At 35.7% G+C, this 16838-nt stretch overlaps 1 protein-coding gene across 1 annotated transcript in view; it reads left to right on the top strand.

Moving 5' to 3' along the window:
- TBX20 (T-box transcription factor 20) overlaps nucleotides 1–16838 on the top strand; it is a 51810-nt gene that overhangs the window by 16410 nt on the left and 18562 nt on the right. Inside the window, exon 6 of the mRNA XM_007128291.4 lies at nucleotides 6244–6320. Coding sequence (XP_007128353.1) covers nucleotides 6244–6320 — 77 coding nt within the window. The remainder of the gene's footprint in view (nucleotides 1–6243; nucleotides 6321–16838) is intronic.

The raw sequence follows: 16838 nt of genomic DNA on the forward strand, positions 1-16838 counted from the left end.
TAAGATGCATGCATCATGATACTTTACCTGTAAGTACTTCTACAAGTTTAGACTGACAATAAGATTATTTTGTAACCACATATCTTTACAACATGTAAAACTGAGTTCATATTAAAAATTTCAGGATGGACCTACAAATGTCTTTATAGCCTTCTCCCCCACCCCCTCCTTTGAACTAGTATCCACCTAAGGTTCATGGTTTGGATTTATTTTAATTTAGAAGAATCTCTCTATATTTTTAATCAATATCTCATTTAATTCTGACACTAATCCCCTGAATAAGGCCCCATAAGCCTCATTTTGTGGATGAAGAAACTGAGGTTCAGAGTGGTTAATACACTTGCCCAAGGTCACAAACCTGATAAGTGAAAGAACCATCTTCTGGGTATTAACTCCTTTTTGGTAGCATCCTGCTGGATTACGAGGCCAAGAAAATGACCACTGACAGTGTCAAGGTTGGGAAACTGAATTTGAAAATATTGCTAAATTAAAATAGGCTAAGATTCTAATAAACACATATCCCAACACTAGTTGCTCCTCTTGAAAATGTTTATTTCTAATTAAGATTATAAATGGGCTCAAAATCCACCTACCAGCGCCTAGCTGGCTTTCACTGCATCATTAAGTATAACGATTAATATGATTAGTATATACCATTTCATTGCTAAATAACCCTCAATAAGTGATTAAATTCAGTACTGCTTTTCTCAATAGATCCTGCCATGTCTGAGTTTATTTCTGTGCACCCACCTTTAAAGCCATAATCCCTAGCACAACGCCGTATGTGTGTGTGTGCTTTTACTTAAAGATAAATAGTATAACATTTGTGCATTCATTTATCTCATTGAAAAGTTGCCACTAACATTTAAAAATCCAAATGGTGGGCTTCCCTGGTGGCGCAGTGGTTGGGAGTCCGCCTGCCGATGCAGGGGACGCGGGTTCGTGTCCCGGTCCGGGAAGATCCCACATGCTGTGGAGCGGCTGGGCCCGTGAGCCACGGCCGCTGAGCCTGTGTGTCCGGAGCACAGGCTCCGCAGCGGGAGAGGCCACAACAGTGAAAGGCCCACATACCACAAAAAAAAAAAAAATCCAAATGGTGGCAAATCCTCTTTGGACATTCCAGAGACAGTCCAACAGTCACCACGTGCTTTATTTATAGAGTGCCTTACAATTTCCAAAGGCATGTGTATGCACAGCATCTCATTTGATCGTTACAGTTGTTCCCTAAGATGGTCTGGTTCTTAGTCCCAGTTTACAGGCAAAGAAGATGGTAGCCACAGTGGTGAAGTGAAATCTACTCACGTATATATTTGAAATTCAATTAATAGTCAAAAATTTGATTTGGTATACTAATGAGCCATTTTTGAAAATGGTTTATAGACCTCTTAAGACCAATCAAAATTCACGTGGGGTGAATAAATCATTTTGGGGGTTAGTATTTTCATTAGTCTTATACAGTTTCCTAAAGTTATCCTTGATTCTTTCTAGAACTCCTCACATTTACTGCCTTTTCACTGCTATACCATGCTTGTCTACTGATTTACCCATAATAAACATAAAATAAATATATAGGAAATAAACAAATTAAATATGTACTAAGTACAGTATAAATATTAGAATATTTTCATGCACAAAGAACAGGGAGAAAAGAGAGAAAGAAGATTTAAAAGTTCACACATAGGACCGCGTTTATATCTCTTAAACTTTGGATGGGACATTATTTACATACATATTAAAAGCCAAATCAAATTTTCCATTAGAATTTGTGAAAAAGCTTCTCATTTATTGTGTCTGGTAGTTTTATTTGTAAGTAATGAAAACGGGACCTTTTTGCTATTTTTTCCTCTGTTTTTTGTGAGGAAATGATTGCATTTCTTTACATTATTAGATTAAAGCTAAATACATTATACTTTCAACAAACTATTTTATAATTTAAGATTTAAAGGTCATACGTTGTTTTTGAGCAGGCAAGCCATTGCTGTAGAGTTGAAGTGTAGGTCAGGTTTCATTTTTAAATGCCTTTGGACAGATCTTTCACTGATAATTGGAGAAATGGTCTCTGAGGGCCAATTTCACCTTGTGGCTGCGAACCCCAGCTATATTCAGAGTCCAGTGATATCACATGGAATAATAACTACTAGAAAAAGTCCCTTTCTCTTTGGTGCAGCTGGCAGTATCAAAATCTGCCCTCCATTTATACATATATTTATCTATAAAGGAGATGTTGAAAGAATGTTTTTTTTGGTTAGGAAATGCATTATGTTCCATATTATTAAGATAATACATGAAAAAATGGGTGTATTTTGACCAGAATTAGTCAGTGATTTGCATATATGTAGATACACTTGAAACAGGATTTCTTAAGCACATACTGCTGTCCTTACTTGTTAATTCTTCCTCACAAAATGAAAAATATTGCTGCTTTTAAAATTTGTTGTTGAATCATAAAGACATACTTGTAGTTTCACATGGGTTCTCTACATATGTTTTTGGTAGTTGACTATTTTTGTATCTTTCTTTTAGTTTTACCTTTGACATGGGTGAGGCTGTTCAACAGCTTTACAAGCTGCAGGTATTCTATATTAGGAAAATGATGTCCAACTGACATCACTGTATGTAACTCAGGTCTTTCTCTCATCAGTTCTCAAATACGTAACTTTTTTGTTCTCCCAAATTTCATAAAGGGATATAAAACTATATCTGCAGAAATGAATTTCTTTCTATTAACTACTGGTTTTTATTTAAATATCCATGGAATAAAATCTGTGCCTGACCTTTTAAAAGTGCATGATTAACTAGAATGTTAAAACTTTGCTATTTAAAAATTACTTTATCTTAAAATAGAAAACAAAATGCTTTTTATGTAGACTCAAGAATTTCACCTAGTCTATAACTGGTAAACATATGAAATCATATTTCTGACTGCTTGTCCTTTAAGCAAAATCCAAACAAACATTTCTGGGGTGCTTATTGTTGGCACCCCAGTAGATTCAGAGTCTAGTGATATCACAGTGAGCACGGTGGGCTCATTAAGAAGTCTGCCCACAGTCCCTATACTGCTAATCAGTACTCCATAAAGCCTGTTCAAGACTGTAGTGGTTAGTTCAGGACCCCCATACAATTTTAGTAGTAAGAGATCCATTAAGCTTTTTTTCTCTAACTTCCAAAAGCAATTTTTTTTCCTGGAATCAGATAAAATAGTCTGTAGAGAAAGGAAATACCTGGTTACTCTCTTGAGCTCCTTTTCTAATTAACACACTAAAGTTAAATCACTGCTGAACCAACTGGTAAATCTAGCTGTTTGAGTGAGTACACCTTGTACTATTCTTGAAACTTCCCTTCAGTTTGAAATTATATCAAATGTAAAGTAAAAAAGTTACCATTGATACTCTTGGGGATGATGAAAGAAGGAACAAAAAGATACTGGAAAGAGAAAGTTCTAATAAATGAAAGAAAATTCTAAAGAAAACTTGTGTTGAATTTGATTCACTTCCTCATTCAAAGTTATGGCAGTAATACTAGATATGGTGACACATCAATTGAGCAACTAACACACACACACACACTGAGAATGTTTATTTTCTACAACTCCACAATCATCACATTCTGAGCCAACAGTCTACCTCCTGGAAACATAAATAACAACAAATACAATTCTCAAAATCCTTTTCAGGGACAAAGTGAATCAAAGGTGGTTCTTTAACTATTATAACAGATAATATTTTCTATTCTTTTAGTTTATAAAGACTCAAAGCTTGATATGGTTCACATTTTTTTGTTATATTTATTAAAAAAATTTTTTTTGGCTGCACTGCGTGGCTTGCAGGATGTTAGTTTCCCGACCAGGGATTGAACCTGGGACCCGGCAGTGAAAGCGCCAAGTCCTAACCACTGGACCACCTGGGAATTCCTGATATGGTTCACATTTTAGAGGGATGGCTGCAAAAGGACTTCATTCAAAATTAGTTTCTCCATCAGATATTTGCCTTTGTCTCCAGAAAATTTATCCATTGGCAAATCCATTCACTTTTTATAAATGAGCTTGTAAGAATTGAACTTGAAGACTTAACTTTATTGCTGTATCTCACAGTTTCAATTTGAAGCTTTTATCTGGGTTTGGTTCACACTTAACGTCACCTAACACTGCAGGGGATGTGGTGCCAGCTTCTTTAATGGCACTTAAACTACTTCCAGTTCTATGTATGCCTCTGCCTGCTCCATGGAATTTTAGGGACCATGTGATCTCATTTCTGTTTATAAATTATTGTGGAAGTGTTTTCATGAACTATAAAGCACTTTAGAAATCTAAAGTATTTTCATTTATAATTATTCAGTAGAAAAAGATAATCAAAGAAATCCCGTTTTTGAGGATTTAAAAATATTGTTGGTGTTTTATAATCCTAGAATATATTGACTGCTTGGGCTTTAGAAGATGTTTATAATTTATTTCAAACAAATAAAAATTTTTGCCTTTGCCCTGAAAACTGACCTTTAATACTAAGTCCTAGTCTGAAAGAATGGCTAAAATAGACTTCACCCTTTAGAAATCCATGCCCTTAATTAAAGGGGTGGCTGAGTGTGAGAGAAGGTTCTCTACAAACTCTTGATGGCCACACTTTAGGGGCAACCTCAGTGGTTCCTGTTTATTTCTTTCTATGCACACAGAGTCCTGTTGCTGTCCATTAAGAACAGGTTTCTTACTTATCTAGCTTATTTCCTTCACTGTTTACCATTTTCCATTAACAAAGCTGAAAAGGAAATTAGCAATTTTATTTTTGGCTACTCTAGAGTGAATGTGCATGGGACAAAAATGAGCATTTCTGAGGCACTGTCAAGTGCCCTTAAAACCTAATATCAAAGAATCAATCTTAAAACTTGCCAGTGTTAATGATAGAGAAGTGCAGTCTCTCTGTTAAGGATAGTGTGGGAAGTTCTATTTTAAGTGAGGTAAATTGCTTTTTGCAGCTTGTACATTGGTTAGCTCACATTAAGAAAACTTGAAAAGTAAAAAAAACAGACTTTCTTTTGTAATGAAAAAAGCAATTCTTTAGATGTTAATAGTTTAAAATGAAAAGTAGATACACTCTGATCAAAGGAAAAGTTGCTTATTGGCAAAATAGTATTTCAAACTATTATATATATATATATATATATCTCAAAATAGATATATTTTTGATTGTGTTTACTCCTTATTTGAAAGAGGAAGGCATGCCTCCCTCAACCTGTAACTTTTTTTCCAGGTTAAGACTATTCTGTGTGTGTCTCTCTTTCCAAAGATGAATGTGGGTTCTCATTTTGACACAAATGAGCTATGACTCTCTTTAAAGGTGTCTGTGGTTCTAATTCCAATAATTCTCCTCCATTCCTTTCAGCTCTTAACACTCAGGAATTTTGCAAGTAGAGCATCTTTTAATCAGTGTTTTATTTATTTATTTATTTTCTTTGTAACCTAACGTATTTTTCAGTGAAGGTGCAATGCATATATTTTAATGGATCTTTCTACATTAATATTGTGTGAATTATGACTAGCACAACACAGATACTTAATACTGCAGACTATGATTCTTATTAGGAAATATTTTTTTCCATATAAGCATAGAGTCTGTAAGCAACATTATATGGGAGGATAATAAGAGACCCACTAATTTGATTCTTATTTAGTCAGATGGAAAGGGGAACAGGGGTAAATTTATATGCTGAAAGCTTTATATCATGTATTTATGTCAGGTATTTCATATAGTATTGAACATGAAGTTACTATTGTGGTATCCATTATGGTATATATAGGTACCCATGGTATTAACAAATGAGGCTGCCAAGTCAGCATGAGGTAACGTTCTTGTTTTTATTCCCCATTACCCACCAATGCTGGCCTTCTAGACAGCTTCCCCATTCCCCAGTCGAGCTCTAGCCTTTCACTACTCTCTTAAATACTTCACATGGCAGCCAAACTGTTTGTAAAAGGCCCCCATTTCGAACTGTCTCTATCCATTGATTTCCAGCCTGTTTTAGGACCAGTCTGTCCTCAACTACTTCCTTCTCTCTGAGGCCTTCTCTGACCATTCCACCCAACTTAGGCCTCTTGGGAACTTCCTTAGCAATTTTAACCTTTGTCACAATACTGAGAGACATTAAGATATTCTTGGGGTGCCATGATGGAAAATGAACAAACTTTTTATTTCTGATTTTATTTCCTTGACCATGGAAATGATACTGTTTTGTTACCCTTTCTTCCCTTTCCAGATAACCAAGCTGAAAATAGATAGTAACCCTTTTGCCAAAGGATTCCGGGACTCCTCCAGGCTCACTGACATTGAGAGGTAATGAGAATTTTCTGTTTACTTTTTTGCCCAGATAAGATAAAGAGAAGCACTAGTTTGTAAGAGCACACTCCTTTCAACACCAAAGAGCCATAACCTCACTGTATAGAGTCTCCAATACTTTGTATAGTCTCCAGTTCTCTGCCCCACCTTCCCTTCCAGTTATAAACCCTGTAGATATGCAACTGCTTAAGCTTTGACAGCTGCTGCAGCTGGATCTATTCTACGCTCAATTTCTGAGTGAAGTGGTTTATTTGGACAGGACATTTTTTCAACGGGGCTTCTTTGTTATCAAAGACACAGTCCTCTCGATGATATTAAGCTTCATGTCTTGAGTGGCAATCCACAGAGAAACAGAATCTTAAAAGCCTTGGCTGGGCTTCCCTGGTGGTGCAGTGGTTGAGAGTCTGCCTGCCGATGCAGGGGACACAGGTTCGTGCCCCGGACCGGGAAGATCCCACATGCTGCGGAGCGGCTGGGCCCGTGAGCCATGGCCGCTGAGCCTGTGCGTCCGGAGCCTGTGCTCCGCAGCGGGAGAGGCCACAACAGTGAGAGGCCTGCGTACCACAAAAAAAAAAAAAAAAGCCTTTGCCTTCTGAAGTGGATATATTTGTTAACATAAAGTCTATAAAGGTAGTTTGGAATTTAGAAATAAGGAGAGGCAATTTAAATCAAGGTGTATATTTTACCTACAGCATAGACTGCTTATACTTAATAGGAAAGCTATCAGATCTCAGGACCTTTAAGAAGGCAAGTGACAATCATGTGCCATAATTTACCCCACTTTTTATTTAATTAAAATGGTTCACACAGTGTGAGACTGTCTAAGTGATGAGTAATGACTATATTGAGATGCAGTTTGCCCAAAATGAATGTCAAAAAATGGTTTTTTCAAGGAGAATATTATTTGTATCCCTTAAACATACTATGTAACTTTCTGTACTTATTCTGTTTTGTTTTTGGTGAGCACATTTAAGTTCCATTCTCTTTACAAATTTGAATTATATAATACAATGTTATCAACTATAGTCACCATTTCACACATTAGATCGTCAGATCTTACTCATCTTCTGTATCTAATCTTTTATGTGGCCTGGAATCTTTATTGACAGGTGGGGTACCCTAGCTACCAGCCCTCTGGTTTACTTTATCTCCAAATCTTTGTGTGATTTCCCTACCAACTGCTACGTGTTTCTGCCACACTCTTCGTTACCTACCACATGGTCACATCTGACCTCAGCACTTCTCTCTAACCTGTCCTGGAAACTCAAATTAAAGGATAATTACATGTTTTAGCAACATCTGTCTTATCCTTCCCTCATCCTTCCCAAATGGCGGAGCATAGGCGTGTGGTTTTAACTTGTGGGAACAGATACAGAAGCTCGGTGGGGAGACAAAGTATCCAGCAGGAGAGACTGAAAGTTGGGTAGAACTGTGGCATCTGAGTAGAAAAGATTAAATTAGTTGGAGTGCTTGACAAGTGATTGTGGGGTATTGAGACATCAGGGAAAGAAACTTGAGCTTGTTGAAAAATCCATTGCAAAATGCAGACAGATGGCAAGGAGATAACTCTCCAATTAGGTGGGACATAGGCGTGCAAATAGGTCATAAGACCCAAGTCAGTGAGAAAGTGGTATCAGCAGCGTGGGTGACAAAGGAGTCCATTTACAAAGGCTACTTGCATTTAGGTATGGCCTTTATCTCCTATTTCTGGCGTGCCAGAGGTACTGATTCAGACTGGGTTTATACAAGTGGGATTTTAATATGTGAACTTTTTCTCCGTTCTAGTTAGGGGTCAGGCAAGAATGAAAACAGTGGCTCAGTCAGGAAGTAAGTGATGTGTTTTTACAGTGGGCATCATATCTTCTGTCTCAAATCAGTGGGTGAGCATGGTATATAGAGACAAAGTCATGGGTTAGAGTTCCAGCTCTGCCTTTTCCTGCCTGAGTGATCCTAGAGAAGTCACCTAACCCCTGAGTCTGTTTCCTTATCTAGAAAATGGAGAAAATAATCCTGCTTACTTCAAAGGTTTATTATGATAACCATGTAAGATGACATTTATGAAAGCACTTCTAAATCTCAAAATGTAAAATAATTATATTTTATTAGATGAGCATAGTTTTACCCCATCTAAGCTACTTTTAATAGTCTTAATAAACTACTCCTAGAGTAAAAATAGCCCCTTTTGTTGCACTTGTGCTCATGAGAGACAAGCACCCAGACTCACTACCCTTTAGAGAGACGGATTTGATAACACATGCAGCCACATTTTCCACTTATTTAATAAACATCCTGATGTGGGGAACACTCACATGTACATGAAGCTAAGAAGCTTTCAATGGTCTGAGGGCCAAGAGAGCATCTTATGTGACTAGCTGCAAGTTTGCAAGATGACCTAAGTAGTGTGAAATTGGCCAAGGTTTTGGATTTCATTTCCAGGTATTTCAGTCTGAATTTTTTCTAAGCAGCCTTTGGGGATAGGACAAATAAGATCAATTGATCTTTGGAGACCTAAAGAAATTAAATTAGTCTGGAGTCAGTTACTGCACTAAACCATCTAGTAATTGAATTGCTCCTTGTAACTGACTGAAAACAGCCCTATTTGTAACAATATAGAGAGCTTTTTTTAATAAGAGATCTGAGAGAAAAACACATCTTTTTAGGACATGATGACAGAAATTGCACTTTTCTAACCTAATTGAATATGATGTTATAAATATGTGACCTTAATGATTTCAAGTTTCCTGTTCCAGATTTACAGCTACTGTGTGGGACACCCAAACAAAAATGCCTTTAGGATTGGATCTGTTTGCCTTATACCTCTAAACTCACAGTATTATTCTTTCTACATCTGCACAAGCTTTGAGGATACTCTAAAGGGCATTCTGGTTTTCTTGCTCTCATTTTATGAGGTTCCATTCAGATACCTGAATGTCTTACATATTTCATGTGCAGCCTTCTCCCAGGGACAGCATCTCCCTCATTTATAAAAGGCAACTCATCTCATTACCAAAAGTAGAAAGTGTTTTCATTAGATGCTTTGCACATATACCTACAATGGACAGCCAAGAAGCAAATCAAAAGCTCAAAGGGATTTCTTAATATAATCTAATTTATAGTTATTTAGTTCAGGGAAAGAATTATCTGCTGGTGCCATATAATAAATAACTTACAGACACTCTATCAGTTGGTTTTTCTTTGTGGGGAGGGAAGGGGCACTTTGTATAGTAAGTGAAGGCATGGTATTACTTCTGAGAAAGGAGGAATGACTATGAAGGTATTTAAATGTTCAAAATTAAGTTTCTTCTGTTAGGTTTTTTTGTTTGTTTGTTTGCTTTGTTTTTTACAATTAGAGTTCATGCTTATTGCAGAAAAATACTGACAAGCAAGAAAAAGAGTATAAAAAAAGTAACAAAATCCCATTCACTCAGAGATAACCACTGGCAAAAACTTATATATTCGTCCAGATACTTTCCTATGCACATATGAACATTAACTTCCTTTGAAGTTTACCATACACACTATTTTTAATCATTTTTCCCTTAATATCAATAGGTATATGTCTGTAGTATACTTTTTAATGGCTGTCTAATTTTCCATTGTGTACAATAATTTGACCAATCCTATAATGTTAGTTACTTAGGTTTCCCACTCTTTATTATTACAAACAGTGCCAGGAAGTAAAATGTATGTCTTTACACATATTACTCATTATTACTATAGGATAAATACTAACAAATAAAAATGCTGTGTAAAAGGATACACATTATTTTAACCATAATGTTATTTTTAATTGTTAAATTTTGGGGAAAACCTGAATGTTCAACAATAGGGGAATGGTTTAATAAATTTTTATAGTCACGCAATGGAATTTTTAAAAATTGTGGTAAAATATGCATTTTGAACATTTTTAAGTGTATAACTGAGTGGCATTAAGTACACTCACAATGTTATACAACCATCACCCTATCCATTTCCAGAATGTTTCCAACATCCCAAACAAAAAATCTGTACCCATTAAATAGTAACTATCTACTCCTCCTCTCCACAGCCCCTGGTAATGTCTATTCTACTTTCTGTCTCAATGAATTTGTCTAGTTTAGGTACCTCATATAAATGGAAAGATATGCATGTTTTAAAGGCTTTTCATATATACTGCCAAGTTTCCTTCAAGAAAGATTGTCCATGTCATGATCAAGAGTGTCCATTTCTTTGCACCCTTGTGAAACATGATCATCATCTTGTTATCTTTGCCAATTTGATAGGTGAAACTCTGTATTTCTCTTGTAAATTGACCTATTTATGTCCTTCGCCCATTGTTTTTTTCTTTTGGATTGTTCATCTTTTCTCTTATTCATCTATAAAAGCTATTTTTATGTATTAATATTTTTATTGTTCATATATTGGAATTATTTTATCCATTTGGAATTAGCTTTTTACTTATGTTTTTGATAAATAGAATATTTCATCACCAAATGTATTGTTCTCTTTATGATTTCTATCTTAAAAAGATTCTCTAGTCCAAAAAAACATAAATAGGTAAATATTCAACTACAGATTTTCTATCATTTTATTGCTTTCTAGGTTTTTATTTAAATACTTAACTCATGCAGTATTGATTTTGTATAAAATATAAAATAGATGTCATTGTATATTTTTTATAAGTGGCCCCAAAACTATATATTTACTAACATATTCCTTCCCACTTTTAAAAAATTTCCCCTTTATCATATACTAAATTCTTACCTATAGTTGTTTTTAGTCTCTTTATTGATCTGCCAGTATTGTATTGTTATAATTTTGGTAAATTGGTATAATATATAAATATTTTATGATAGGTAGATATCTGATATGACAAACTCCAGATCTTTTTTACTTGTCATTTTCAAATTTTCTTGACATTCTTTGACATTTATGCTTCCAGTCTCTGGAATTTTGTCCAGTCTTCCCAAAAAATGTCATTGGAATTTTGATTGGGCTTGTGTTGAATTTATATAATAATTTGGGGGAGAACAATGATATCTTTACAGTATTGAGACTTCTAGGAGTATGTCATATGTTTGTCTTTTTACTGAAACCTCTTCTTATGTTCTTTAGAAATTTTGGTATTTTCAAGTTTATAAGTCCTACACAGTTTCTTAGGCACATAGCTACATTGTCCAGTTCAATAGCCACTGGCCACAGATGGCTAGTGAGGACTTGAAATGTGGCTATTCCATATTAAGAAATACCATCGGCACCAAAAAACAAAACAAAACAGAAACAAAAAAACAAACAATAAAAAAAAACCAAACACTGATTTTTAGGGTTTAATATGAAAAAAAAGACTGAAAGTATCTCAACAATAGTTTTAGGATATTGATTACATGTTGAAATAATATTTTGGAGACATACTGGGTTAAATAAAATACTAAAATTAATTTCACTCGCTTTTTAAAAATGTGATGACTATTAAAAATTACATATGTGGGGGCTTCCCTGGTGGCGCAGTGGTTGGGAGTCCGCCTGCCGATGCGGGGGGCGCGGGTTCGTGCCCCGGTCTGGGAGGATCCCGCATGCCGCGGAGCGGCTGGGCCCGTGAGCCGTGGCCGCTGGGCCTGAGCGTCCGGAGCCTGTGCTCCACGACGGGAGAGGCCACGGCAGTGAGAGGCCCACGTATGGCAAAAAAAAAAAAAAAAAAAAAAATTACATATGTGGCTCACGTTACCTTTCTTTTGTCTAGAATGTCCTAGAAGGTTTTTTTTTTTTTTGGTGTGAGATGGCTTGCTTTTGAAAATAGAATTTTTAATTAGAAATCTGTCTAGTCCGTAAAAAGATATTGATTCCTCTATGTCTTTGGCATCCTGCCATCTTACTGAACTTAAAAAAATTAGTTTTAACAATTTTTCCTTTTAGTCTCTTGAGTTAGCCACTTAGATTTCTATATCATTTGCAAAAATGATCATTTTATTGTTTCCTTTCTAGGATTTACGCCTTTAACAATGTCTTTTTCTTGTTTTATTACACTGACTAAAATTTCCGGAATACGATTAAAAAGTGATGATAGTTAGCATTTTTCTCGTTCTTGACTTATTTAGTAATGCCTCGTGTTTTATCATTATATATGGTTTTCATTGGCTGTTGGTTTCAGATTGATATGCTTTATCATATTGAGGTATGCCTAAATTAAGAATTTTTTGCTATCCTGAATGTTAACTGAATTTATATTAAATGCTCTTTTAACATCCACTGAGACACTTTTAATTATTTTTCTTCTTTTAAATAACAATATGATTAATTCTAGTCATACTGTCTATGTTGAGCCATCCTTGTATTTCTGGAATACATCCTGTCTGGATTTTATCTGTTTTTCTTGTAATATATTGCTGGATTTAACTTACTCATTTTTTATTTAAGACTTTTTGTATTAGTCTTCATAACAGAGATACTTTGTTTCTTCTTTCCTTCTCTGTCAGTTTTTGGTATCAGGATTCTGCTAATTTGTTTGAATAAACTGAAATATCTTCCTTCTTTTTATTGTTTGATCAGTTTAAATCCAAAGAAGTGATACTTTACAGTCTTGCCCGTAAATTCATCTGGGTGCACTATTCTTTTGGAATACTTCTTTAACTACTTTCTTAGTTTGTTCCATAATTAATCAGTCAAATGATCATTTACTTCTATCCCATTTAATGCCTGTCTTGAGTTCTACTTTGTCTCATCTTATATTGGTATACCTTAACATTTTTTGCTTTTATTTGCCTTTCAATTTTTAAAAATCTTTGTCCCTACAGCAATAGACCCCTTTTTCTCTTGCATAATCAAATATCTTGACATTTCTTTCAATAAGTAAAAAACAACCTTCTCTTGATGCCATGTGTCTCGAGTTACTGATTTTGCCAGTTTTCTACTCCTTCTTATAGTAAAGCTCCTTAAAAAGAGTTGTGTATATTCTCTTCTCAGTTCCTCTCTTCCCTTTGTCTCTTCTACCCTGTCATTTAGAGTTTCACCCGCACTACCCCACCAGTCCACCTCTGTCCAGGTCACCAGTGAACTCCCCATTGTTAACCACAATGGTCAATTCTCAGTCCTATCTTACTTCACCTATTACCAGGGTTTGACACTGTTGTTTATTCTCTCCCTTTTTCCTCTTTGCTTCCAAGATCTCTCACAATCTCTGGTTTTTATTCTACTCCATTGGCCATTCTTTCTCCATCCCCTTGTTGGTTCTTCCCCTTGTCCTCCATCTGTAAAGAGTAATGTGTTCCAGGCCTTAGTCCCTGGACCTCTTCTCTTCTCAGTTCGCATCCCCTTCCTGGGTGACATCACCAGTTTCATGCCTTTAAATGCCATTATATGCTGACTACTATCAAATTTACATCTCTGGTTCTGGCCTTTCTAGAGTCAAAGCTCTGCCTGGCTATTTCTTTTACTTTTCCGTCTCTGCTAAGGGTACCTCACATCTACAACAGGACGCCCAACCAGACTCTCTACACCTACTCTCCTCTTACAGTTCCCTTCTCAGCTGCATCCCTCCCCTTGCTCCAGCCAAAAGACTGGGTGTCACCCTTGCTGGCCCCTCTTTCTCTTTCCACATGCAGGCAACTAATCATTCTAACTATATCCAGAGGAGTCCAACTACTTCTTATCATTCTCACTGCTACCACTCTTTTATCTAGGACAATATCATCTCTTTACTGAATTATTACATTAATTTTCTAATTGATCTTTCTACTCCCACTCTTACTGTTCTTAAGTCCATTTTCAGTTCACCAATCAGAATGATCTTATCAAAGAAAGGAAGTCAGATCACATCACTCTTGCTCAGAGTGACTCATCTTCCCATTCACAGTAAAATCCAAAGTCCAGACAAGGCCTGAAAGGTCCCATAGAATATGATTCCAGCCCTCCCAGTTATCTCTCTGAACTCACCTACCTTTGTCTTGCTCACTTTCCTTTGAACATGCCCAGGCCCATCTTAGCCCCAGTTAGGGCCTTTATACTTACTTACCCTCTGCCTAGGTTATGCAGCCCCCAATATCTGATTGGTCCAATGCCTTGTCTTTTGCTTCCTACTATATCCCCAGAACCTAGAATAGTGCCTAGTACATAGTAAACACTCAAATATTTGTTGAGTAAATAATGATGTGTCTTTTAAAATGTCATACAGAGTATCTGTATTTTTAAAAATTTGTCTGAAGGTCTTTGTGTTTTAGTCGAAAAATTTAATCTGTCTCCAAGTATTATGACCACTGATATGTTTGGTATTGTTTCTTTCTAACTGTTTCTGCTCTCTGTTTAATTCAGCTATTTGTTTTACCCCTTATTTTCTCTAACTGTCTTTTGTTAAATTTATCAAGTCCCGGCACCACCCCCCACCCCACCCCGCTTTTATTACAGTTAACATTCCACAGCCACCACGTTTCAGCCAGTGAGCTATGCAGTTGACACATTTTATTTCAGCTACACTTCAAAATAATTCTATAATAAAGAATGATTATCATCCCTATAATTCTATAATAAAGAATGACTATCATCCCTATTAAGCTGAAGCTTACAGAGATTAATACTTTATTCAAATTCGCATATGGTAATTTGTGACAGCTGAGCCTCACACCCAGGTTAGTTTGTCTGAAACCAAAGTCCTTTCTCTAATGTTCATTATATTTCTTTTTAATATAATTATGCTTTTAAATTCTGAAAGACATAATTGTAAAATTGATATTTCTCTGTTATTGTTAGGAATGAAACTATACATTTTCTTTTCTTGTAAAATAGGAGATATTTAGTATGTGATTTTTTTCCTTGTACTGCCCCTCCCTCAACCTATAGTTTTGGTTTAAAAAATCTGGGATTTAAAATCCAGCTTTTTATTCATGTATCTTCTTTTTCAATTCTTTTTCTTAATGTTAATGTAAGGATCACAAATACATCAACCACAATCATTTAAATTTAATTCTAGTCATACTCATTTCATTGTTTAATGCTCATTTCTTCTGTTATACTCTGATTACTGGAATTGTGTTCTGACTTTATTCTCAGTTGTTGATAAATGTTGAGTAATTGGTTGAGGAAGGATATATGGGTGACCCTCTTTATCAGTTCATACATATCTGAGAGGATCTGTTGCCATTATTATAACCTGACTAGTGTCATTGTCTTTCTCCTCAGAACTCTTTCAACCTTCCTTTGTCATCTAGTTTTTAAATACTGTAGATAGAGTAAAAGCTGATGCTAAACTCACTGTCTTTCCTTTGTTGGAAAATTACCTTTTTTTCCTATCTGATAAAAATGCTTTTAGAAAGTTTCCTTTGAAATTCAGAAATTGTACCAGTATTTATTCAGTTGTAAATTTTTTTCATTTGTATTTACAATATAACTGAGCCCTTCCAATTGAAAACTCAAGTCATTACTCATCTCAGGAAAATTTTCTTCTTGTTATTTTTTTTCTCCTCTTCCTCATTCTTTTTGCTTCTAATTGTTCTGCTCTATTCAGACCTACTAAAATTCCTATTATATAAATGTTACAACTCCTGAATCTATTCCCTATTTCTTTCATCTTTTGTTTAATAATTTTTATTTCTTTAACTGTTTACTCTGATATTGGAAGAATTTCCTATATGAGTCTTCTAATTTGTTGATTCTGTTTTCTACAGCATCCGGTATTCTGTTTGCTGTCCTTATTGAGTTCTTTTAAAATGTGGTAATTATTATTTTGTCACTTTCAAGTATACTTTTACATTTCCAGATTGTTTCCTTTTCATTGTTTCCTGCTAGTCCCTGCTTTATTAATATAGGGTCTTCTTAAATCTCACTAAAAACTTGAAACTACAAATTAGAGACTTAAAACATTTGTTTCTTGGAACAAGTCTGTTTCAAAAGAGATCACTTGTTCTGTTTTTAAAAATTAGTTTTCTTCTTTTGAATTGCTGAGTGTTTTGTAATTCCAATTATCTTTCTCTAGCTCATGTATAGAATGGGATGTCTGTTTGTTTAGCGTTAGGAGCTGAGATTAATTGTGAATAAAATCATGTGGCTCTTTGTTTAATCTTGCAGGTGCAGACTGAAGAAGGGGTAATAATTTAAACTTACTGTGAGTGTGCCAATTTGGAAATAAAATTATTCTGTTTGGGTTAGGAAGTTGTTGCAGGTAGGTGGAGATAGCCTTGGAAAAGGGAGTTTTAACTTTGCATTGATTATATTACCCTGTCTGCCTCAGCAGCTGGAAATCAGTTGTTCCCTCTCCATGCCCAGCAGAGCAACCTCATGGCCCTCCTCCAGGGCCCATGGTGGTCATTAGCCCCACACCCTTCAGTGTACCAAGACCACAGTGTGCTAGCTGAGAGCGTGCTGCTGTGGGATCCCTTCCTCATGGCCTCCAGCAGTGTTAAGAATCTGCTTCTCATCAACTGCTCAAAGATCTGCCTTTATCATTAATCTTTATCATTAATCTCTGCTGCTCCAAGGTGGGGTTTAAGTGAAGCTCTGACAGAGGGCTTTTCGTTTCTTCCCCATCCCCCCAAGTAGCTTTCCTCCCTG

Source organism: Physeter macrocephalus, chromosome 5 (assembly GCF_002837175.3).
Source record: "Physeter macrocephalus isolate SW-GA chromosome 5, ASM283717v5, whole genome shotgun sequence".
In the NCBI taxonomy this organism is placed as follows: domain Eukaryota; kingdom Metazoa; phylum Chordata; class Mammalia; order Artiodactyla; family Physeteridae; genus Physeter; species Physeter macrocephalus.